We start from the raw sequence: 26,799 nt of genomic DNA, 5'->3' as shown, positions 1-26,799 counted from the left end.
CTGGTGACATATACTTTATTCTTCTTAGTTCTCTTTTCTATAATCATGCTAATAAACAAGGGGGGGGGGCTTTTACAATCTAGGGACCTTGATACTGTGTCAGGGATTTGGCAGCCCAGGTTCAATCCCTGATCTGGGAACTGAGGTCCCACCTCAAGCCACTGCATGCCACAGAAAGAAAAAAAAAAAAAAAAAAAGCCTGAGATAAAAAAAAAATATAAAGAATACGAAACAAACAGTCCAAAGATCAGTAAGGATTCCTTTAACTCTTACACAGGGTGTGCAATAAAGGATTAACTCCGCAGACTTTAGGTGTTCAAACTCTGCACATCCCAAAGAAAAGACTGGCTCCTGACAGGTTTGTGGGAGATAACTTCTAATTCTACAGAATATTCTGCCTGATAGAGACCTGGGGTTTTGGACCATGCAGGACAGTTTATGTTAACAGGGTGATTGGCGGTGGGCCCCTGGACCATGCTGTATCAGTTATGCCTCTGGAAGCGCTGGAGACTAAGTAACTAGGTCAGTCAAGAAGGCCCAGCATTATGAAACTCCCAATAAAAGCCCTAGATATCAAGGTGTGGGTTAGGTTCCTTGGTTGGCAATACTTTGCATTGTTACAAATGGTTGCTAAGAAAACTAAACAGTGTTCATATGACTTCAGTGGGAGAGACAGCTAGAAGCTTGTGCCTGTTGTCTTCTGGACTCTGCCCTGTATGTTTTTTGCCTTTGATTAATTTAACCTATATACTTTCATTGTAACAAAACATAAATGTGAACATAACAGCTTTTTTTAGTCCTGTGAGTCCTTCTAACTTATCACTAAACCTGAAGGATCCCCAATACAAGAGGTAGCAGACTAAGTTCAGCAGAAATATTCTTTTACAACAGAAATCTAGTTAATCTATCCCCACCTAAACACCTTGTTTTGGGGGCTGTAATTTATATCTCTATGGGAAAGAGAAAGCATCCAATTTAAATATACAAAGGGAAGAGTGAAATTGAAAACACAGCCCTGTGATCTCTAATCAAAGGCTCAAGGAGTTCCCACTGTGGCTCAGTGGGTTAAGGATCCAGCATTGCTGCAGGTTTGCTGTTAAGTCACTTAACTCTAGCCACCTTTTGAGAATACGGCATATGCAGTCAAGTTTAGCAGTTGTTAAGTGGAACCCAGCATTTCTTCCAAATAAGTGGGAATAGGTCACAGATATAGCTCCAGGAACTTCCAAATGCCTCAGTCTTAAAAAAGAAAAGAAAAAAAAAAAACTTCAAGTTACTAATTTTAAAATACTCATTAATGGCGTTCCCACCATGGCACAGAGGGTTAAGAATCTGACTGCAGCCTCTTGGGTTGCTGCAGAGGTGCAGTGCATTAAAGGCTCCAGTATTGCTGCAGTTGCAACATAGGTTGCAGCTGCACCTCAGATTCAATCCCTGGCCCAGGAAATCATATGCCAGGAGTGCAGCCATAAAATTAAAATTAATTGATTAATTACTCATTAATAAAACACTTTGTGTGGCCTTTGAAAATGACATAAATCTGTATTTGTTGGTGTAAAAAAATACCTGTGATGAACTAAAAAGTATATTACAAAACAGTATGATATCAATTCCAGGTAATTCCCTCTTGGCTCAGTGTGGTTAAGGCTCATATACAGTCACTCCTGCAGCTCTGGTTAAGCAGAAAAAAAAAAAAAAAAAATTCAATTCAAAAAAGGCTGGACCTGGAGTTCCCTTTGTGGCGCAGTGGTTAACGAATCCGACTAGGAACCATGAGGTTGCGGGTTCGGTCCCTACCCTTGCTCAGTGGGTTAACGATCCGGCGTGAGCTGTGGTGTAGGTTGCAGACGCGGCTCAAATCCCGCGTTGCTGTGGCTCTGGCGTAGGCCGGTGGCTACAGCTCCGATTCTACCCCTAGCCTGGGAACCTCCATATGCCGTGGGTGCGGCCCAAGAAATAGCAACAACAACAATAACAACAACAACAACAAGACAAAAAAAAAAAAAAAAGGCTGGACCTTTGACAGTTGGATTCCCCTAATTAGCCATCATTATTCTTTCATCCACAAATAAATTTGAACTCCTTTTCCAATCTATTCATACTGAGATTTTAGGTTTTTATAAATGAACGTCAAGACGACAGTGTACCAGAAATTTCAAAGAATCTGATAAAGCAAAGTAATCAAACTTGGTTGTAGGTGGCCACCTGGCAACTGGGGCATCAATTCCCTAAAAAGGACAAAAGATGACTGAGTAGGAATCCCTCCAATCCAGAGCCGTAAGTAATCAACCAAGAAACAATGTACGTATCCCCAGGACCACCTGCACAACTACCCGCTTTGCCAGAAAAGTCGAGCCCAACTGCCAATCAGCGGCGACGCTGGACGTAGACGTTATACGCCGTGACGTCATAGAAAGATGGCTGCGCTCTGAAGATTTCTTATTTTAAATTTCTGTCCGTCGCTAGTATCCGGTTCTGAGTTTAGACTCTTGACTGTTTCCAACCATGTTCTCCCTCCGAGGTTGTGGCCGCCGGGTTGCGGCTTTCCTCATCAAACAGCACCTCCCCTCGGCCGGGTTCAGCGGTGATGGCGCGGCGCCCAGGACTCCTCACTTCGACGTGGTAGTCATTGGTGGAGGACATGCGGGAACCGAGGCCGCCGCCGCGGCCGCTCGGTGCGGCTCCCGGACCCTGCTGCTCACACACCGAGTGGATACGATCGGTGAGTCTTGCGGTTTGGGGCTTACCCTAGGATGCGAGCTGCCAGTGTCCTCCTCCCCCTCCCAGAGCCCGATGTGGGCAGCCTTTCAAGGCTGGTGAAAATCCTACCATCTGTGGTTTCAGCCTGATTTGTGTTTCGCAGATCCGGAGGGTCCGGGCCAGAATTCTGCACTAGGCTATTCTGTGCACCACGACTGTGCTGTGCTCACAGTAGTAGTTCGTTGGGGGAGGTTGGGGATCGAGATGCCCAGAGAAAGGGACTAACTATAAGAATACAAGCTGATACCTTATTTCATTGTTGTCATTTGCCCTTAACTAGCCTGTTGCTTTGGTTAAAGAGTGAATTAACATTACTAGTACTTGTTTATGAAATGACTATTGTGTTATTCTCGAGGTTTTGTGAAGCCCTTTTGGAGAACGATGCTTTTTTTTTTTTTTTTAATGTCTTTTTCTATGGCCGCAGCAGTGGCATGTGGAGATTCCCAGGCTAGGAGTCTAATCGGAGCCATAGCTGCTGGTCTAGGCCACAGCCACAGCCACAGCCACAGCCACAGCCACAGCCACAGCCACAGCAACGTGGGATCCGAGCCGCGTCTGCGGCCTTCACCACAGCTCACGGCAACGCTGGATCCTTAACCCTCTGAGCAAGGCCAGGGATCTAACCCACCACCTCATGGTTCCTAGTCGGATTCCTTAACCACTAAGCCACGACAGGAACTACATGAGGAATGATGCTTTTTTTTTTTTTTAATTGCATCCACATTCCTAGTGTATGTTTATTCTCCAATTTTGTTCGTAGGACGGTGCTTTTTTTGCGCTTAGCAGGCAATGGCTGGATGGCCCTAAATTAAAGCAGACTCCTCTCTAGCATCATCAGAAATAGCAGTTAAGATATCATGTCTTTATGCATTTTGCTTAAGAGTAGCAGCAATTGAAGGGTTTGTTAATTATGCTTTATAAAAACTGTTAATAAATCACATGTGTACTGAAATACTTTTTTTTTTGTCTTTTATCTTTTTAGGGCCACACCCAGGAGGCATATGGAAGTTCCCAGCTAGGGGTCAGATCGGAGCTACAGCTGCCAGCCTATGCCATCGCCACAGCAACTCGGGATCAAGCAGCATCTAAGACCTACACCACAGCTCATGGCAACGCTGGATCCTTAACCCACTGAGCAAGGCCAGGGATCAAACTGTGTCCTCATTGATACTAGTCAGGTTCATTAACCTCTGAGACAGGAAGGGAACTCTTGAAATACCTTTTTTGAAACAGCCATTAAGTTTTTTCATTCATTCATTCTTTTGGTGCAGTGAGTTAATGAGTCAGTGTTGTCACTACTGTGGTGTAGGTTGGATCCCTGGCCCAGGAATTTCCACAAACCTGGGGCATGGCCAAAAAAAAAATTCAGCTCATAACTGTGGAGAAATACACAGCAATTCTTTTGGAGAAAGGCTGTATGATTACCTGAAAGATTACACTTTGCTCATTATACTTGTTAAAACAAAAACTAGGTACTACCTTTTAATAATAATAATTTTAAAGATCGAATGAACCAAAAAAAAAAAGTGCTATTGAATGAAGATGATCATTAAATAGTGTAAGTAATGTAGTTTTGTCAAGGATAAGGGATTCCCATCAAAACCCATATTCATATTTTTTCCTTGGCTGTATTCACAGCATGTGGAAGTTCCCAGGCCAGGAATCAAACCCAAGCTGCTGCAGTCACAATGCCAGATACTTAACCTGCTGAGCCACACAGGAAGTCCAAAACCCACATTCATATTCTCATATCAATACAGTATAATGTAAGTTTTCTTTTTGTTGTTTTTCTTTTTTGGCCTCCCAGAGGCATGTGTAGTTCCTGGGCCAGGGATTAGATCCAAGCTGCAGCTGCAGCAACACCAGATCCCCAAAACCACTCTGCTGGGCCAGGGATCGAACCTGGGTCCCACTGCTCCCAAAACACCGTGGATCCCATTGAGCCACAGTGGAATCTCCCTAGGTTTTGTTTTTTGCTTTTTTTTTAAAATAGGGCCGCACTTGCAGCATATGGAAGTTCCCAGGCTAGGTGTCCTATTGGAGCTGCAGCTGTTGGCTTTTGCCACAGCAACGTAGGATCCGAGCCACATCTGTGACTTACACTGCAGCTCATAGCAACACTGGATTCATAATCCGCTGAGCGAAGCCAGTGATCGAACCCTCATCCTCATAGATACTAGTTGGGTTCTTAACTCACTGAGCCACAACAGGAACTCCACTAAGTTTTCTATTTAAATGAATAGATATTTCAGAGATATTTTAATAATTGTTAGAAATGAGCTTAGTGAATTACAGTTCTACCTTAAGTCTCATTTTTTTATGGTTATTTGATATAGTGGAGCATCAAGTGTTCCTGCTTTTTCTCAGAAATACAGAAAAAAATTAATCCTGTTTCAATTCAGTCATATCATCTGCCAATAATGAAATCAGAGGCAGAAAATCTTTGTTTTATGCTAACCTGGAAAATAATGCCTTTTTGACAGACTTTTTTTTTTTTTCATGACAAAAAAGAAAAGTCTAAACCAGACACTGGCAGGTAGGAACAGGAATACCGTGATTACTTCAGAACAATAAGGATTTACCCCTATACTGAGTTTAGGTCACACTCCCCAAACACAAAGCCTCATAGAGAAGCCTATTTACCTAAGTCAATAGTGGATGTATCAGAGGGAGGATTCTTTATCAAAGGAAGGATGGAAATAATCTACCATAGCTGTCATCCTGTTTTTACAATAGGGACACTGAGGTACAGAATATTAGATAACTTGCCAAAATCACATGGAACTTACAAGTGGTGAACTGATCCAGATCTCTTTCACTCACTCTAGCCCATGCTTCTAATCACAGCACCATCCAGCCTCTCTCTGGAGACCATTAAAACTTTTGTATGGCTAGATGCCACAGCAGATCCACAGATTGTTGTCACAGCTTTCCCATGCTATGATACCTCCCATAAAAACCTTTGAGGTAACTGCCCAAGTTTAGATGTCAAATAAGATGAGAGGAATTTAAAGAAAAGGTATAAAATGTGAATTCTACATTCAGAAAGCTTATAATTTAATTATTTCTGCAACATAAACATAAAGAAAATAGCAGATGGCATTTATGGAAAACGTAATTGATTATGACAGTGAACCAGTGCAAAGGGACTTCTTAAAATTATGCTTAATTTGGGAGTTACCATTGTGGTTCAGTGGACTAAGGACCCAACATTGCCTCTCTGCGGATGCAGGTTCAATCCCCATTCTGGCACAGTGGGTTAAGGATCCATTGTTTCCATGGCTACAGTATAGGTCATAGCTGCAGCTCCAATTTGATCCCTGGCCTGGGAATGTCCATATGCCACAGGTACAGCCATAAAAAGAAGAAAAACTAGCTTAATTTGGGAAGGTTTCATCAGGTAAGGAGTTCAAAATCACATTGAAAAGGAAAAGACGACCTAACAAAGAAGTGAAAATGCACAAGGAAAAGTTTCAAAAGAAACTACCAGCAATGGTTTGTCTTCCAGGATGCCCTAAATAACTCTTGCAGCCCATTGGGAACTCAGCATTTAGTCTTTAGTGTTTGCTTCCAGTTTTTTATTTTTTATCCCATGATTCTAGTCATTTGTATAGACATTTCCACCCAAAATGTACAAGCTGCTTATATTTATTTTGCTTACGTCTATTCTCTTTAGGTCAGATGTCCTGTAATCCTTCCTTTGGCGGCATCGGAAAGGGGCATTTAATGAGGGAAGTTGATGCCTTGGATGGTCTGTGTTCTCGCATCTGTGACCAGTCTGGTGTACATTACAAAGTATTAAACCGGCGAAAGGGACCAGCTGTTTGGGGTCTGAGAGCTCAAATTGATAGGAATCTTTATAAACAGAACATGCAGGTAAGAACAGGGCACAAAAACAGAAAAGACTAGTGATTTTGGTTTAAGTGTGGGTTTTTTGTTTTTTGGGTTTTTTGGTTGTTTTTTTTTTCCCCTGTCTTTTTAGGGCCACACCAGAGGCATATGGAAGTTCCCAGGCCAGGGGTTGAATCGGAGCTGCAGCTGCCAGCTTACACCACAGCTCACAGCAATGCTGGATCCTTAACTCACTGAGTAAGGCCAGGGCTCCAACCCACATCCTCATGGATACTATTTGGATTTGTTACCACTGAGGCACAACAGGAACTCCCATGATTGTTTAACGTAATGTTTCAACTTGCATTCTCCTTCGACAGAAAGAAATCCTAAATACACCACTGCTTACTGTCCAGGAGGGGGCTGTAGAAGATCTCATTCTCACAGAACCTGAGCCTGAGCGCACCGGGAAATACCGTGTCTGTGGTGTTGTTTTGGGTATGTCCTGTTTATAGGTGATAATAATATCACACTTCATATGAGAAATTGATTTTGAGCTGAGTATGGAGATGTTTTGCATATTTTAGGAAAATGTGTTTTCTCTTCATGGATGGGGGAAGCTGTATTAAAAACCATATTTCTCCTTTCTTTTTTTTTTCTTTTTTAGGGCCACACCCACAGCATATGGAAGTTCCCAGACTAAGGGTCGAATCAGAGTCACAGCTGCTGGCCTACACCACAGCTCACAGCAATGCCAGGTCCTTAACCCACTGAACAAGGCCAGGGATCAAACCTTCCTCCTCATGGATGCTAGTCAGGTTCATTTCTGCTGAGCCACGATGGGAACTCCCCAATACCGGACTTTATAGCCTGCATAATTTTGTATTTTCCTCCTGGTAATTCTGTGGTAATTTTATTTTCCTTAGTTCTGACTTTAAATATTTTTAATTCATATTTTTACAGGATTATTAAGTATGTATTTTACTTGAGTATTCAGTATTATGTATTAATTTTTAAATCAAAATAACACAGGCAAGTAATTTTTACACAAATAGAATTTAAGTTTGTTCAGAAAAACAATTTATCTCTATTCTCTCCCTCTACAGACTTAACCACTTGAGCTTTTTCACTTTCACTGAAAACTCTGATTGGAACATTTGTGTGTGGATGGTTAATTTTATTGCTTGACCAACTCTATAGTCTGGTGATTAAGGATTGAACTAGGCTTTTTGTTGGGGAACATCACAAACATTGATGTCTCTTAGTCCTCCGGAGAAAAATTTATCTTCTGGCAGGGACTTTTGACTGCCTGCTAGCATTCTGGGAACATCATGGTAGGAGGGCTGTGCTAGAGAATCTCAGCATTTAAAATACAGATCTTGGGAGTCCCCGTTATAGCTCACTGGTAACGAACCGGACTAGTATCCATGAGGATGTGGGTGTGATCCCTGGCCTCAGTGGGTTGAGGATTCGGCATTGCCGTGAGCTGTGGTGAAGGTCTCAGACACAGCTTGGATCCTGCATTGCTGTGGTTGTGGTGCAGGCCAGCAGCTGTAGCTCTAATTGGACCCCTAGCCTGGGAACTTCATATGCCACAGGCGTGGCCCTAAAAACAAAACATAAAATAAAATACAAACCTTGATGCTGAGACCAGCTCAGTAGGTGAGGGCTGAAGAATAGGTGCGAAACTTAAGAAAAAGTTAACTTAAAACAAGACACAGAGACATTCACCTTAATTAAAGGTGGGAACAGGGGAGACTCAAGGTCTCAGGGACCAAGAGCCCCGCCTCAAGAAACCACGCTGCTTTTATTGTGCTCTTTAGGATTACATCAAGTGAGGAGGGGGCTGTAGGTGCAGGATATAGTTCTTTTATTATTTTAAAAGTCACATAGGAGTTCCCGTCGTGGTTCAGTGGTTAATGAATCTGAGTAGAAACCGTGAGGTTTCAGGTTCGATCCCTGGCCTCGCTCGGCAGGTTAAGAATCATCATTGTGCTTCCAGCAGCGTGCCTATCTACAGCCAGGTTAGTGGGATAGGCACCTCGTTCTCCTTGCTGGTGCCTATCCCACTAAGGACTCCTCATAAACCCCCTGGGGCCATGAGGCTCCTCTTTCTCTTATTTTAATAGGACATATCATGCTGTGCAAATGGCATGCCTATCTGCACTGGTCCGGCATGCCTAGACCAACGCATCATGTCCTCATTCAGCTGACCATATGAATAACCTATGCCTTTTGGTCTTTGTTCGTAAACTTAAGTTATTTACCAGCACTGCAATGGTTTTTCAAGCAGGAATTTAGGGTAAAGGTAAAGCAGAACAAGATGGAGTTTTCAACATAGAAAACAGAAGCAGAGAGGCTAAGGAAAGATTGTAGAAACATGTCTCCCAACACTTTGACTTCTTTTCCATGTTTTAAATTACCTTTTTATAGATTTACAGGGTTTTTCAAATGGGGACTATATATAGAGGGTAAACAGTTTCAAGGGCATGAAAGAAGGTAGAGTAACAGGTGATCACGCTCTCATCTTGTACCCCAGGCAGCCAGTTTCCTTCTTCAGGAGCATTTCTAGTCTCTGGTGTGGTCTTTCTGTCTGTGCATTGATATGGATCTTCATGCATAAGTATATCTCCATCACAAATATTTATATATATTATATATATATATGTATATATATAATATATTTCCCACAAACACACATAGCATGTTGTACATACTGTTCTGTATTATACTTTTTTTACCCCAACCACTTAATCTGTGTTTGCTTTGCTTTAGAGAACTGTTTCTTTCTTTTTTTCATCTTTTTTTTTTGCTATGTTTCTTTCTTAAAAGTTTATGGTTTTGTTCTGTGATTACCTTGATAACTATGATTCTTGTGTAATAAACTTAATCTCTTTTTTCTGTCAGTGTTTACTGACTTCCCTATGTGAATAGTTACTAGCTTTATTTTCCTTTTCCTTGCCTCCTCTCCAGATTTGGTAATTACATTGCTTTATTAGTGGAGATTTTTATACTTTTAAATTATTTGTACTTCTCTTACTTAATTTTGTATCCTCAAATGCTATTCTTTAGACCCTGTCTATTTTATGGGCCCAACAATACAATTTTTTAATTAAATTTTTTTATTCAAGTATAGTTGATTTACGTTTTGGGCATACAACAAAGTGATTCAGTTATACATGCACACACACACATTCTTCTTCAGAATCTTTTCCATTATAGGTAACTAACAATGCAGTTTTTTATTGTAAAATGTACGTAACATAAAATTTGCCATTTTAGCCTTTTTTTTTTTTTTTTTTTTGCTTTTTAGGGCTGCACCCAAGGCATATGGAGGTTCCCAGGCTAGGGGTCCAATCAGAGCTACAGCTGCCAGCCTACAGCACAGCCACAGCAACACAGGATCCAAACCACGTCTGCGACTTACACCACAGCTCATGGCAATGCCAGATCCATAACCCACCAAGTGAGGCCAGGGATTGAACCCACAACCTCATGGTTCCTGGTCCCATTTGTTTCCACTGTGCCATGACGGGAACTCCTAGCCAGTTGGGTTTTTTTTTTTTTTTTTTTACAGCCACACCTGCAGGATATGGAAGTTCTCAAGCCAAGGGTCTAATCAGAGCTGTGGCTGGGGTCTACACCGCAGCCATGGCAACACCAGATCTGAGGCACATCTGCGACCTACACCATAGCTTACTGCAACACCAGATCCTTAACCCACTGAATGAGGCCAAGGACCAAACCCACATCCTCACAGAGACAATATTGGTTCCTTAACCCACTGAACCACAATGGAAACTCCCATTTTAGCTGCTTTTGGTTTGGTTTGGTTTGGTTTTGCTTTTTAGGGCTGTACCTACAGCATGTGGAAGTTCCCAGGCTGGGGATCAAATCAGAGCTACAGCTGCTGCCCTGCACAATGGCCACAGCAACACGGGATCCGAGCTGTGTCTGTGACCTACCTGGCATTTTAGCTATTTTTAAGTGTACAATTCAGCACCAGTAAGTACATTCACAGTGCTGTGCAGCTGTCACCACGCTCCATTTCCAGAACTTTTGCATCATCCTAAATTGAAATTTTGTACCCATTAAACAGTAACTCCCTCTTACCCAAAGAATTAGCCTACATTTTCTTATAAGGTAGATCTGTCTGCAGACAGACCTTTACATGCAGATTTCAACTCTTTCTCTCTCTTTCTCTCAATGAAGCCCACAGCTTCATTCCTCCATTCTTTACATTTAGTCCTCTAGCTTCTGAGCCTTCACAGAGCAGGTCACTTCACTCTCATCAGGTTCTTGATTTACAGCCTCCTCTCTGCTAGAACATTTATCACTCTTAAAAACACTTTCTGTCTCGAAAATATTTTGAAATCTGTCATTTTTGACAAGTTCTTTCCCATTACTTGTCCCTCTGATTTTATGTCTTTTTTGTCCCTTTATTTCATTTTCTTGGAGTTTCAGGAGAGAGGAGAAATCAGAGGAGGTAGTCTGTCATATTTAACCAGAAGTCTAAAATTAATTAATTTAAAAAATTAACTGGGAGTTCCCGTCGTGGCGCAGTGGTTAACGAATCCGACTAGGAACCATGAGGTTGCGGGTTCGGTCCCTGCCCTTGCTCAGTGGGTTAATGATCCGGCGTTGCCGTGAGCTGTGGTGTAGGTTGCAGATGCGGCTCGGATCCAGCGTTGCTGTGGCTCTGGCGTAGGCCGGTGGCTGCAGCTCCGATTCAACCCCTAGCCTGGGAACCTCCATATGCCTCAGGAGCGGCCCAAGAAATAGCAAAAAAAAAACAAAAAAAAAACAAACAAAACAAAACAAAACAAAATTAACTGAGGAGTTCCCGTTGTGGCTCAGAGGTTAATAAACCTGACTAGCATCCATGAGGATGCGGGTTTGATTCCTGGCCTCACTCAGTGGGTTAAGGATCCAGCATTGCAGTGAACTGTGGTGTAGGTCACAGATGCGGCTCACATCCTGAGTTGCTGTGGCTCTGGTGTAGGTCAGCGGCTACAGCTCTGATTCATCCCCTAGCCTGGGAACCTCCATATGCCATGGGTGTGGCCCTAAAAAGACAAAAGACAAAAAATAATAATAACTGAGACTAATTCAGTGCTAACAGATTTTAGGACCATGTGTATTAGTGATAACATTATGCTCTCCATCCTAGCTTTCTGGGAGTCTTAAGATTGAGAATATATAGCCTTCCTACTAATTCAAAATCTTTTTCAAGTTTCTAAAGATGAAATTTTTCTATAGTTCTACTACAAAATTGTCGCATTCCGGTTTGATCAATGGTAACAATTCAAATGTGTACTTTATTTTCTTTCCTGTCCTGCAGTGGATGGAAACACAGTGTATGCAGACAGCGTGGTTCTCACTACAGGCACATTTCTGAGAGGTGTGATTGTCATAGGATTGGAGACGCATCCAGCAGGACGTTTAGGGGATCAGCCTTCCGTAGGGTTGGCTCAGACTCTGGAGAAGTTGGGGTTTGTGGTGGGAAGACTGAAGACTGGGACTCCACCCCGAATTGCCAAAGAGTCCATTAATTTCAGCATTCTAAACAAGCAGACACCTGATAATCCATCCATACCATTCAGCTTTATGAATGAGACAGTATGGATTAAGGTGAGATAATTTATGGAAATTTGGCTATGAACAGAGGATATAGACTAAGAGTAAGTTTCAGAGGTCACAACCCTTTACCTCTGAATACTTCAGTCTGTAGCACAAAGACAGCATGTAGAAGTTCCCAGGCCAGAGATGAAACCTGCACTATAGCATTGACAACACTGGATCCTTAACCCACTGAGCCACAAGGGAACTCCAGTGGTTATTTCTCTTTAATCTGAAATGGAGACAAAAAGACCAAAAAAAAAAATATATATATATATATATATATATATATAATTTATCTTTTGACTTTTTTTTTTTTTTTTGCTTTTTAGGGCCACACTTGAGGCATATGGAGGTTCCCAGGCTAGGGGTCAAATTGGAGCTACAGCCACCAGCTTACACCACAGCCATAGCAACGCCAGATCCACGTCATGTCTGCGGCCCACACCAGAGTTCACTGCAACGCCACATCCTTAACCCACTGAGCAAGGCCAGGGATCGAACTCACAACATTATGGTTCCTAGTAGGATTCGTTTCCACTGCACCACAACAGGAACTCCTCTTTTCACATTCTTGTTTCATGTTTCCACAAAGCTTTGTTCTTGCTAAGTTTTAAAGCCACGGTCCCAGACATCACATGTCATTCAGAAATACTTTGGTGATGGTCTTTAATAGAGAAGAATTTTATTTGTTTATTTATTCTGGCCATGCCCACGGCATATGGAAGTTCCTGGGCCAAGGATGTACCCATGTCACAGCATTGGCAACACCAGGTCCTTAACCTGCTGCACCACCTGGGAACTCCCAGAAAAGAGCTTTGTAAAAATCAACCATGGGGAGTTCCTGCTGTGGCACAGTGGGTTAAGGATGTGAGTTGTCGCTGTGGTAGCGCGGGTTCGATATGTGGCCCAGAACAGTGGGTTATGGATCTGGCATTGCTGCACCTATAGGCAGGTAGCAGCTACAGTTGGGATTCACTCCCTGCCTGGGGAGCTTCCACATGTTGTGGTTCAGCCACAAGAAAACAGCAACCACAACCACAATACTGTTATGCCTAGCAAACATAATTTCTTCTTTTTTTTGTTTTTTTGTCTTTTTAGGGCCACACCAGAAGCACATGGAGGTTCCCAGGCTAGGGGTTGAATCGGATCGGACTGTAGCTGCCTGCCTACACCACAGCTGCAGCAATGCAGGATCTGAGCCACATCTGTGTCCTACACCATAGCTCACGGCAACGCTGGATCTTTAACCCACGGGGCAAGGCCAGGAATCAAACTTGCATCCTCCTGGATGCTAGTCAGATTCATTTCAGCTGAGCTACGATGGGAACTCCCTACAGTTGTTTTTAAATATTTATTTTAAACAGTTTTTACACTTGTTTTATTTGAGCTACGGCTTGAATGAGGCGCACACATTGCCTTGGATAATAGGTCTCATTATATATTCTCCTTTTTAAAAAACTTTGGAAGAAGTGGAGTCGTTTCTTATATGGATTTTCTACATTCTTTGTCTGATTTCTGCCCCTTTGGTTTCTTAAACATGTTCCTGCATCCCACATGTTCCCTATTAACTGTTCATCTGGAGGCTTGCTTAAATTTAGGTTCATCTTTTGGGGTTTTTTTAGCAATGATACTTCACCATTAGTATTCAGCATTGTGCATACATTTAATGTCTGTAAAAGTAACTTAATATCATGTTTGGAATTTATTTGAACAAGAGGCAAACTAATAGAGAACCAAAGCAGTGTTGTACCTGATCTTATGTTGTAGCCAGAAGATCAGCTGCCATGTCACTTGACTCACACCAACCCTCGTGTGGATGAGATTGTCCTCGAGAACCTTCACCTTAACTGTCACGTTAAGGAGACTACAAGAGGACCCAGGTAGGGACAAAATATCAGTGCCCTTACTGTGGGGAATAAGCCCAACTCTCTTTTCTTTGTTTCATTGAGTTTTAAATTCCAATGTCCTATTCTAGATACTGTCCCTCCATTGAATCCAAGGTTTTGCGTTTTCCAAACCGTCTGCATCAGGTTTGGTTGGAACCTGAAGGCATGGATTCTGACCTCATCTACCCCCAAGGGTTATCTGTGACACTGCCTGCTGAATTACAAGAGAAAATGATCACTTGCATCCGAGGCTTGGAGAAAGCTAAAATGATTCAGCCAGGTAAAGAAAATGCCAGCTGCCATTCACTCAGCTCAGCATTGTTTAGCAGACAGCAAGATCTTAGCTACAGTTAGATTGTCAGGAGTCTCAGAAGACAAAGTCAAGTGCATTTAAAATGATCTGTTTTTGTAGTTTGTGCTGTGGCTAAGAATCCAACTGCAGTGGATCCAGTCACTGTGAAGATGCTAGTTCAATTCTCGGTGGGCACAGTAGGTTAAGGATCTGGCTTTGCTGCAGCTGTGGTGTTGGAACTTTATATGCCATGGGTATGGCCATAATGTATATTTTTTTTAAAGTCTTCATTTTGGAAGTTTTCTGTTTGTTTTTTGTTTTTTCTGGCTGTACCCGCAGCGTGCAGAAATTTCCAGGCCAGGGATCAAACCTGCATCACAGCAGTGACACCAGGTCCTTAACCGGCTGAGTTACCAGGGAACTCCTAGATGAGCATTTAATGATGATCTTTGCATCTCTACCTCGAAGCAAATCCCGAGCTGTTTTACTTATTTTGCACCATTTTTTCTTTGGCCAGGCTATGGTGTTCAGTATGATTATTTAGATCCCCGTCAGATCACTCCATCTCTCGAGACGCACTTGGTGCAGCGCCTCTTCTTTGCTGGACAGATAAATGGCACTACTGGTTATGAGGAAGCTGCAGCTCAAGTAAGAGGTCATTCAGATGTTACTATAAATAAGCATTATTTAACTTGTATCCCTCCCCTTGACATCTGTTAGAACCAGATATGTTATGATAACTAGGTATAGAGCTTGGATACAGCTCATAATGACTTCCATTTCAGAATATATGGCAGTGGCTACTGTATACAACAGGATTTTGAAAACACTGTGCCTTTATTGCTCTTTTCTGAGCTCTAATCTTATAGCATATTTGAAGATTTGTTGTATTCTGAAATTTAAACAAAAGAAAATACAGTTCTTTTTCCTTTTGGAGGCTGCACCTGTGGCATATGCATGTCCCTGAGCCAGGGACTGAACTTGTGCCACAGCAGCAACCCACGCCATAGCAGTGACAATGCTGGATCCTTAACCCTCTGCACTAGCAGAGAATTCTGAAAATTTAGTTCTTTTAACCTAACTTTATTGAAATTTACCCCATTATTCCATTATCTTAAAAAAATTATTTACTTAAGATTTTTATTTTTTCTGTTACAGTTGATTTACAATGTTATGTCAATTTCTGCTGTACAGCAAAGTATTCCTTTTTAAGCTATGTTATGTTTAAGGAAGTTACGTTATTTTTACTTGTAAGTGGGAAAAGTCTAGAAAAGTCTTACAGGTGGATTTTTTTAAAAGATTAGTCACCTAGTCTTATCAGGAATATTAGATATTTTGAAAACAATGAATCACAGGATTCTAAAGTGGTACATTAACCATATTTGGTTTCTGAGTATGGACCAATGTTTTCTGTCTCTGTTCCAGACCTTCCAGTCAGTGCTTGCTTTCCTTACCTCCATGCCATCTTTCCCAAGTAGTGTCTGATTAGGTGGCTTTGTTCTGTTCAGAATAGCCTTTTAAACACCTCAGTCCTCTTGTAGGGCATCATGGCTGGAATCAATGCAAGTCTTCGGGTCAGATGCAAGCCTCCTTTTGTCATTAGCCGCACAGAAGGCTACATAGGAGTTTTGATTGACGACCTCACAACACTGGGCACCAATGAACCTTACCGCATGTTTACCAGCAGAGCTGAGTTCCGCTTGTCACTGCGCCCTGATAACGCTGACAACAGGCTCACATTCCGAGGTAACTTCCCCAAGTCCTGCAGCCAGTTTTCTTCTCTTTTAAAACCTCTTTCAGGGTTCCTTTGTGGTTCAGCAGGTTACGGACCTGACTAGTATCCATGAGAATGTGGGTTTGATCCCTGGCCTCACTCAGTGGGTTAAGGATCCAGTGTTGCCATGAGCTGTGGCCTCTGTTGCAGACATGGCTTGGGTCCTGCATTGCTGTGGCTGTGGCGTAGGCCGGCAGCTACAGCCCCAATTCGACTCCTAGCCTGGGAACTTCCATGTGCTATGGGTGCAGCACTAAAAAGCAAAAAATAAATAAATAAAACCTCTTTCATTATAGTGTCTCTTTCCTCATTCTAGGGTATAAGGAAGCTGGCTGTGTGTCCCAACAACGATATGAGAGAGCTTCTTGGATGAAGTCTTCTTTAGAAGAAGGCATTTCTGTGCTAAAATCTATTGAGTTTTCAAGTTCCAAATGGAAAAACTTAATCCCAGAGGCTTCTATAAGTATTGGTAAAAGTGTACCTCTCAGGTATGCATTTTTAATTAAAACCTCTCTTACTTTTCCGCACTGATGGCCATACCCATGGCATACGGAAGTCTGTGGACCAGGGACTGAGACCAAGCCATAGCTTTGGCCTACACTGGATCCTTTGATCCCTGGCCTCAAAAAGTTTTGCATGCTGCAAGTGCAGCCAAAAAAAAAAAAAGCTTTTCAAAAATGACGGCTATTTTATGGAGTGCCTGTCGTGGCTCAGTGGAAACAAATCTGATTGGTATCCATGAGGACACAGGTTCAATGCCTGGCCTCACTCAGTGGGTTAAGGATCCAGCATTGCTGTGAGCTGTGGTGCAGGTCACAGACGCTGCTTGGATCTGATGTTACCATGGCTGTGGTGTAGGCCAGCAGCTGCAACTCCAATTCAACTGCTTAGCCTGGGAACCTCCATGTGCCATGGGTGTGCCCTAAAAAGACAAAAAAAAAAAATGAGTTTTTTATACACACACACAAACACACACACACACACATATATATATATACATACACACACACACACACACACACACACTAATATGTATATATCATGGCCACACCCATGGCATATGGAAGTTCCCAAGCCAGGTATTGAATCCCAGCCAAAGCTGCAACTTCCGCAGCAACTCAAGCAGCTACTGTCGGATTATTAACCCACTGTACAACAAGGGGAACTCCAAAACCTTTCTTACTTTTTACAGCAAAGTGAAATCATTTTAGAGACATTACCTATAGATTTCCTACTTGGACATTTTAAATGAACGTAGCTGTTGTGTTTGGCTTCTTTTCAAAGTCCTCTAGATGTAACTTATCTTTTTATTCACTCTTAAAAATATATATGATTCTAAAATACTATTTTTATTTTTTATTTAGTTTTCCTGTGTTAATGAAACCTTCTTATCTCCTCAGAGCTCTTGATGTTCTGAAGTACGAGGAAGTTGACATGAAGTCATTGGCCAAGGCTGTTCCAGAGCCCTTGAAGAAGTACAGCAAGTGTAGAGAGCTAGCGGAAAGACTGAAAATAGAAGGTAGAAAATACCGTTTTACTTTAGGGTGTCGGTCTGCTCTTTTCTATTTGTGCAAACTGAATGGATGGCACGCCCATGAAGAGCTCTGTGTCAAAAGGAGCCACTATTACTATAGGACCAGAGTAAGATATAAGCTCTGACCACTCAGACTAGGGTCCCCAGCTGGCAGCATATTATAGCCATGGGAGCCTGGTGGGTTCGCAGAATCTTAGGCTCCAGCCTAGACCCACTGAGTGAGCATCTGCCTTTTAGCACAATCCCTAGGTGATTTGTATGTGTAGTTTGTGTTTGGGAAGTGGTACCGTAGAGCTCTCCTTTAAAACGAGGAAAAAAAAAAAGTGGAGTTCCTATTGTGGCTCAGCAGTTAGCGAACCCAACTAGCATTCATGAGGACTCAGGTTCAATCCCTGGCCTCGCTCAGTGGGTTAAGGATCTGACGTTGCCATGAGCTGTGGTGTAGGTCACAGGTGCAACTTGGATCTGGCACTGCTGTGGCTGTGGTTTAGGCTGACAGTTACAGCCCCAGTTCAACCCCTAGCCTGGGACCTTGTATGCTGTGGATGCAGCCCTTAAGAAGAAGAAAAAAAAAATCTTTTTTTTTTTTTTTGGCTGTACCCTCAACATTCAGAAGTTCCTAGGCCAGGGATGGAACCCACACCACAGCAGTGACATTAGCCACTGCGGTGACACCATTTCCTTAACTCGCTGTGCTACAAAAGAACTCCCAAACTTTCTTTTTCTTCCATATAGTGTTCTAATAATGAGAAAAATAATCTTGTCTTTTGCTTTGACAATATATTAGAATATTCTTCCATGAACAAGTACTTTATTTTGTATCTGGCAAAGAAATTCAGAGTCTGCCCCTGTATATTATAACACATAGTGTGCTCTCATACTCTTGGTCAGTATATTGACCATCAAAGCCACATGTGACTTTTGGAATTGCATTGCATTTTTATTTAAGTTTTTCTTAAATAAAACTTAAATAAACCTGACTAGTATCCATGAGGACATAGATTCAATCTCTGACCTCCCTCAGTGGGTTAAGGATCCAGTGTTGCTGTGAGCTGTGTGTAGGCCAGTAGTTCTAGCTCCACTTTGACCCCTAGCCTGGAAACTTCCATATGCTGCTGATGTGGCCCTAAAAAGCAAAAAAAAAAAAAAAAAAAGTCAAACATAAACAAAAATACTGAGAATAACACCAGCTTCTGCATTGTGATAATTTTTCCTCAGATGGAAAATTATGTGGAAAAAAAGGCAGAGAACAGAATGAGATGAGGGAGAAGGGTAGGAAAAGCAGGATAATAATGGACTGTTCAAATAGGAAGGAACTTTAAGCTCCTTGGGGAGCAGCGAAGATGGTAAGAATGCTGCATTTCTTCCAGCAGTGGCATTTTCTTTCAGATTCATAGAGGTCTGTCACTTTGCTGTGCTTTGGCTGCATGTATAGGGTGACCCATCTTTCTTTCAAATGACCAAATATTGTTCTTTGCTAATAGATTTTATTTATTTATTTATTTTCTTTTAGGGCTGCACCTGTGGCATATGGAGGTTCCCAGGCTGGGGGTCAAATCAGAGCTATAGCTGCTGGCCTACACCACAGCCACAGCAACACCACAGCCGAGCTGCATCTGCAACCTACACCACAGTTCACGGCAGTGCTGCGTCCTTAACCCCTTGCACCCCAAGGGAACTTCCTTAAATTCTATATTTTAAACTTGGTTTACAGTTTTACTTTGCCCAATAGAACATCCAAAATAGTTATTTTTAACTTGTTTATAGGAAACCCTGACTCTAGCCATGGAATAGCTACTATTTTACCTTGTTCTTTAAAAACTCTGTCAATATAAAGTATAAATTTATATCCATGGCTTAATAGAACCCACACTAGGTTAAAATATAACATGTATCAGTGGTTTTCAAATCACTGCCTGGATCCTCCACTAGAGGAGTTTCTGAAGGCAGATGTCATTTTCATATTCTTCTTCATACTGTCTCTCATATTTCACTGCATACTTATTTGAAAGATTACATCTTTAACATATACATTACCTTTTCATTTGTGTTCTGTGATCCCATTAAGGGTCTGTTTATTGGAGTTCCCGTTGTGGCACAATGGTTAACGAATCCGACTAGGAACCATGAGGTTGTGGGTTCAATCCCTGGCCTTGCTCAGTGGGTTAAGGATCTGGCGTTGCTGTGAGCTGTGGTGTAGGTCACAGACGCGGCTCAGATCCCAAGGTGCTGTGGCTGTGGCGCAGGCCAGTGGCTAAAGCTCCGATTCGACCTCTAGCCTGGGAACCTCCGTATGCCACGGGAAGCGGCCCTAGCAAAGGCAAAAAGACAAAAAAAAAAAGAAAAGAAAAGAGTCTGTTTATGAGTCATAAAATGCCTTTTTTTCTTTTTTCTTTTCCTTTTTAGGCCCGCACCTGCAAGATATGGAAGTTCCCAGGCTAGGGGTCAAATAGGAGCTGCAGCTGTCAGCCTACACCACAGCCACAGCAATGTGGGATCTACCATGTCTGTGACCTACCCCACAGTTCACAGCAATGCTGGATCCTTAACCTGCTGAGTGAGGCCAGGGATCAAACGCAAGTCCTTATGGATACTAGTCAGGTTCATTACCACTGAGCCATGGCGGGAACTCCGAGTCATAAAATTTCATTACATTTTCTACTCATTTGTTATATATTGTGTTAATCCCTTATATTCATTATTTCGTTTGATATTTAATCCTGTCCTATGAAGGATAGGTTTTGGCATTATGTCTTAATTTTACAGATAAGTGATAACTTGCCCAAGGTGAGTGGCAAACTGAGATTTGAACCTAGCATATCTGACTACAAGGCCTGTGCCCCTCGCAACTCTCTTTTGTTGTCATAAAGACCATCCTAAGGCATCTAGTTCAGCCTTTAACATTTCTAGATAAAGCAGCTGAGTCCCAGAAAGATAATAATAGTCAGAGGGTAATTTATTGGTACAGCCAGGCTTGGAGCTGAGATTTTCTGGTTGCCAGTCAAGTCATGGAAGCAGATGCCACCAAAACCCTTAGAGAAAACTTGCTCCCTTAAACAGGACAGAATGACTGCTTCAATTTAGGTTTCGAATATATTTTTCTAAGAACAGAGGCTTTGATTACAAAATAATTGCTGAATTATTTAACTTCTTTTCTGAATTATAAAACCTTAGTTAAATTATATGTTATCTGGACATGGAAGGCAGACTTGTTTGCCAGGGGGGAATGGGGAACGAGGGGGACAAACAGGGAGTTTGTCGTAGGTGCAGACTGTTGGAAAGGATGGGAAATGGGTCCTGCTGTATAGCACAGAGAACTGCATCCAATCTCTTGGGTTAGAACATGATGGAAAATGAAGAAAAAGAAAAAAGAATTTGCGGGAGTTCCCCTCACGGCTCAGCGGTTAACAAACCTGACTAGGATCCATGAGGACAAGGGTTTGATCCCTGGCCTCACTCAGTGGGTTAAGGACCCAGCATTGCCATGAGCTCTGATGCAGATCACAAACACATCCCAGATCCCAAGTTGCTGTGGCTGTGATGTAGGCCAGCAGCTGTAGCTCCATTTCGACCCCCAGCCTGGGAACCTCCATATGCCACAGATGCAGCCCTAAAAAAAAACAAATGTGTGTGTATGGATGGCTGGATCACTTTGCTCTGCCGCAGAAATTGAAGAAACATTGTAAATCAACTACACTCTGTAAAAAAAAAATTATATGTTATCATCCAAGATCTACTGATCTACTTTTGGGGGAAGGCGGGGGGAGCCACCTGTGGCGTGTGGAAGTTCCCAGGCCAGGGATCAAACCTGCACCACAACAGTGACAACGCCAGACCCTTAACCTACTGCTCCACAAGTGAACTCTTAAGAAGACCTACTTTTTAGTATTATAGCTTTGGGGAGTTTCCATTGTGACTCAGAGGGTTAAGAACCCAACTAGGGAGTTCCCGTCGTGGCGCAGTGGTTAACGAATCCGACTAGGAACCATGAGGTTGCGGGTTTGATCCCTGGCCTCGCTCAGTGGGTTAAGGATCTGGCGTTGCTGTGAGCTGTGGTGTAGGTTGCAGACGCGGCTTGGATCCCGCATTGCTGTGGCTGTGGCATAGGCCAGCAGCTACAGCTCCAATTAGACCCCTGGCCTGGGAACGTCCATATGCCATGGGAGTGGCCCTAGAAAAGGCAAAAAGACAAAAAAAAAAAAACCAACTAGTATCCATGAGGATGCAGGTTTGCTCCCTGGCCTCACTCCCTGGTGTTGCCATGAGGTGTGGTGTAGGTCGCAGATGTGGCTCGGATCCCATGTTGCTATGGCTATGGCGTAGCTACAGCTCCCAATTCCACCCCTAACCTGGCAGCTTCCGTGTGCCTCAGGTGCAGCCCTAATAAGAAAATAAAATTATACCTTTGGAGTTCCTTTGTGGTCCAGCAGTTTAAGGATCTAGTGTTGGCATTGCAGTGGCTTGGGTTGCTGCTGTGGCCCCAGTTCTGTCCCTGGCCTAGGAACTTTTACATGCTGTGGGTGTAGCCAAAAAAAAAATTATAGCTTATATGGACATAAATTCAGGAAACTGTTTTCTTGGAGAAACGTCTTATCTTTAGGACTTAAATTCAAACCCACAGCCTATTGAAGGAAATGTTCCATCAGAATTTACACTGAGAAGGAAAGCAGTTTCTCCTTGCACTTTTAATTTTCCAGATTTTTAAAATGAAGAGGATATGGAATAAACTACCAGACAGAATGTTGTAGTTAATATGCAAGATACTCCTTTATTTTAGCTTCAATGTCCTAATCTTTGAAAGGGGACGTCTATCCTGCTGTACAGCAGAGGGAACTATATCTAATCACTTGTGATGGAACATGATGGAGGATAATGTGAGAAAAAGAGTTTATGTGTATATGTGTGTGTGTGTGTGTATGACTGGGTCACTTTGCTATACAGCAGAAATTGACAGAACATTGTAAAGCAACTATAAGAGAAAATAAAAATCTTACAGAAAAAGGAACATTTATCCTGACTGTCTTGTGGTATTGAGATCGTGCATGCAGAAGCTCTCTAAATTGTATAAAATTATAAAAATATAAGTTGTTAATATAATCTGAGTATCATAACATAATTATATTTGTTCACCAGCCACTTATGAAGCAGTATTGTTCCATCAGCAACAAGAAATGAAGGAAGTTCAGCGAGATGAAGCTCTCCGACTACCAGAGGACCTAGATTATTTGACTCTTAGGGATGTGTCCTTGTCCTATGAAGTTCGAGAGAAATTACATTTCAGTCGGCCACAGACGGTAAGAAAACAGGCAGTGATTGGAACAGATTATAAAGAGCTTATCCATTCTAAATGCTACAGTTTGCATTTATTAACCTCAAACTCCCAGTCAGTGCTTTAATATTTATTTATTATTTATTGTCTTTTTAGGGCCACACCCATGGCATATGGAGCTTCCCAGGCTAGGGGTCCAATCAGAGCTATACCTGCCAACCTACACCACAGCCACAGCAATGCGGGATCCAAGCTGCGTCTGTGACGTACACCACAGCTCATGCAAATGCTGGACCCTGTACTCACTGAGCAAGTGGAGCGAGGCCAGAGATCAAACCTGTGTCCTCATGGATGCTAGTCGGGATCATTAACCACCAAACCACCATGGGAACTCCAGTGCCGTAATTTTTAAAACCTAGATTTACAGTGGTCGTGGAACTAATGTTTTATTTCATCATAAAAATCTTAACCTCTTCTTTTCATATTCTCTTTGTATGGCAGATGTCAGTATGTTGTTATGAGAGATGGAAAAGCTTAGTCTAAATAAGTAACTGAGTCAAGAATTGGGTTGATTATAATTATTCTCTAGTCCCAACCATGTGATAAATCATCAGTTGTATATATGCATGACCCAAAAGAAACTTCTTTAGGTTAAAATAGAACACATAGGAGTTCCCTTCGTGGCTCAGTGGTTAACGAATCCGACTAGGAACCATGAGGTTGCGGGTTCAATCCCTGGCCTCGCTCAGTGGGTTAAGGATCTGGCGTTGCCGTGAGCTATGGTGTAGGTCACAGATGCGGCTCGGATCCCGTGTTGCTGTGGATCTGGTGTAGGCTGGCAGCTACAGCTCTGATTAGACCCCTAGCCTGGGAATTTCCATATGCCCCAAGTGTGGCCCTAGAAAAGACAAAAAAAAAGACAAAAAAATAATAATAAAATAAAATAGAATACGTATCAGTGGTTTTCAAATCACTGCTTGGATCCTTCCCTAGGGGTTCCACAGTCTTACCTTGAAGCCACTAGGAGGAATAAGGGAGCCAAAGGTCCCCCACTCCATTTTCCCATGTGTGTGTTTCCCAAAAAAAAAATTGATGATGTATTATAGCTTAATGGGCAGCAGGTTGGGGTTTGGGGCTGTGGAAGTGATTCATAAAATAAAGGGACATTTAACAAATCTATGGTCTGCAAAAATTTTTGAAAAAACAATTTTTTTTTTGTCTTTTGTCTTTTTAGGGACGTGCAAGTGGCATATGGAGGTTCCCAGGCTAGGGGTCGAATCAGAGCTACAGCTGCTAGCCTACGCCACAGCCACAGCAATGCCAGAACCAAACCCCTTCTACGACCTACACCACAGCTCACAGCAACGCCAGATCCTTAACCCACTGAGCGAGGCCAGGGATCGAACCCTCAACCTCATGGTTCCTAGTCGGATTCGTTTCTGCTGCGCCATCATGGGAACTCCCTTTTTATTTATTTATTTATTTTTTTTTTTTGAAAAAACAATTTTTTTTAAAGGAATGATTTGAATATCACTCAGCCATTAAAAGGAAAGAAATAATGGCCTTGGCAGCAACATGGATGGACCTAGAAATTATCATGCTAAGTGAAGTTAGACAGTGAGACACCAACATCATATGTTCTCACATGTGGAATCTAAAAAAAGAACACAATGAACTTCTTTTCAGAAAAGATACTGACTCACAGACTTTGAAAAACTTATGGTTTCCAAAGGAGAGAGGTTGGGGGGTGGGGGAATGGGTTGGGGGTTTGGGATGGAAAAGCTATAAAATTGGGTTGTGATGATTGTTGTACAACTGTAAATGTAATAAAATTCATTGAGTTTAAAGAAAAGGATATGAAAGGTGGTTTTTTTTTAGTGGATTTGTGGGAAGTTCCCTTGTGGTACAGTGGATTAAGTATCCAGCGTTTTTACTGAAGCAGCTAGGGCCCCTGCTGGGGTGCAGGTTCGATCCTTGATCTGGGAAACTTATACATGTCACAGGCAGGGCCAAAAAAAAATTTTTTTTGAGTTCCTGTCATGGCACAGCAGAAATGAATCTAACTAGGATCCATGAGGATATGGGTTTGATCCCTGACCTCACTCAGTGGATTAAGGATCCATCGTTGCCGTGAGCTGTGGTGTAGGTTGCAGACGCAGCTCAGATCTGGTGTTGCTGTGGCTGTGGTATATGCTGGTGGCTACAGCTCTGATTTGACCCCTAGCCTGGAAACCTCTATATTCCACAGGTGTGGCCCTAAAAAGCAAAAATAATAATAATATAATAATATTTTTTAAATAAATTTAATTTTTTTAAATTAAAAAAAGGCATGATTTCATCAGCTTAACATAGTATTTAGTAATAGTCATTGTGGAAGGTGGGCAGAGAGGCCTTATATTTTGTAACTATATATCCTGTTAGGTTTTTGTCAAGAGTCACAGACTGCGCTGCCCACCATGAGAGCCATTAGCCAAATGTGGCCATTTACATTAAAAGTAAATAAAATAAAAATTCAACTCTTCAGTCATACTAGCCACATTTCCAATGCTGAGTAGCCACAAAAAGCTATTAGCTACCTTACTGGATTTATACAGTGCAGTTGTCATAGAAAATTATCACAGAAAATTTAATTGCACAGCACTGGTCATTGGAATTCAGCTCTTATCCAAAATTCTAAAATACAAAAAGCTCTGACATCTTTGCTACAGACTCATTTGATGGCAGCACAGACCTGAACTGATAGGAGGCCATTAGTCTTTTTTTTTTTTTAGGACTGCACCTGCAGCATATGGAAGTTCCCAAGCTAGAGGTCAAATCGGAGCTGCAGCTGCCAGCTTACACCACAGCCTCAGCAGTACCAGATTCAAGCCACATTTGCGACCTACACCGCAGCTCATGTTAACACAGGATCCTTAACCCACTGAAAGAGGCCGTAGATCAAACCTAGGTTCCTCATGGAACCTAGTCAGTTTCTTAACCTGCTCAGCCACGGTGGGAACTCCTGAGGCCATTTGTCTTAATACTACTTAGAATGAATAATCTATACATTTCACTGTAAAAATATGCCACAGAAATACTACTGAGATTAATTACGAAGTGCTGCCCAACACAATGCTAGTGGTGTTAGATTAGTTTAATGAAAAGAAAAATTACTCTAACATCTGCTAGTTATATAACCTTGGACAAATCTCTCTTTTTTTGGCCATGCCTGAGGCATATGGAAGTTCCTGGGTTAGGGATCGAACCTGCACCACTGCAGTGACAGTGCCAGGTCCTTAACCTGGTGTGCCACAAGGGAACTCCTGGGACAAGTTCTCAAATATTTATGAGCCTCAGTTTCTCCTCCGTAAATGAATATATTAATAATAACCACATTTCCTTTATCTGCTTTCTAGAGTTATTTTGAAAGTATCTTTGTAAACTGTAACAGAGTGTTACCAGGAGGAAAATAGATTTACTTATATTTGACCTGGTTCATTTATGTTTCTCTTGTGGTATTAATTCATAGATTGGGGCTGCCAGTCGTATCCCTGGAGTGACACCTGCTGCCATCATCAATCTGCTCAGATTTGTGAAGACCACTCAGCAGAGACAAGCAGCTATGAATAGATCACCCCAAACCGATCAACATTTGTGTGATACAGACAAACTTGAGAGACAGTTATAGCTTCCTGTTCATAGAAGACTTTTAATGAACACAAGTGTATAGATAGAGGATAAGAAGTATTTATACTTAGCACCTCTGAAAATAACCCTATTAGGAAGTTCCTGTTGTGGTGCAGTGGAAACAAATCCAACTAGTATCCATAAAAATGCAGGTTTGATCCCTGG

General features: G+C 42.1%; 1 protein-coding gene across 2 annotated transcripts; it reads left to right on the top strand.

The window, feature by feature from the left end:
• The first annotated feature begins 2,390 nt into the window (after positions 1-2,390).
• MTO1 (mitochondrial tRNA translation optimization 1) lies at positions 2,391-26,799 on the top strand. Of its 2 annotated transcripts, XM_047763843.1 has the most exons (12): positions 2,391-2,722; positions 6,437-6,636; positions 6,972-7,089; positions 11,933-12,222; positions 13,981-14,093; positions 14,189-14,379; positions 14,909-15,039; positions 15,933-16,137; positions 16,482-16,653; positions 17,566-17,684; positions 22,833-22,993; positions 26,477-26,799. In XM_047763843.1, exons 1-12 carry the CDS (start codon positions 2,506-2,508, stop codon positions 26,633-26,635), a joined length of 2,076 nt encoding a protein of 691 aa, XP_047619799.1. In that variant the 5' UTR covers positions 2,391-2,505; the 3' UTR covers positions 26,636-26,799. The 2 variants fall into 2 exon arrangements, with proteins under 2 accessions (XP_047619799.1, XP_047619804.1); XM_047763848.1 differs by lacking the exons at positions 6,972-7,089; positions 11,933-12,222.

The sequence above is a fragment of the Phacochoerus africanus genome, chromosome 2 (genome assembly GCF_016906955.1).
Source record: "Phacochoerus africanus isolate WHEZ1 chromosome 2, ROS_Pafr_v1, whole genome shotgun sequence".
In the NCBI taxonomy this organism is placed as follows: Eukaryota; Metazoa; Chordata; class Mammalia; order Artiodactyla; family Suidae; genus Phacochoerus; species Phacochoerus africanus.
Note: the sequence above shows the minus strand (reverse complement) of the source record. Positions and strands in the feature narration are given on the sequence as shown.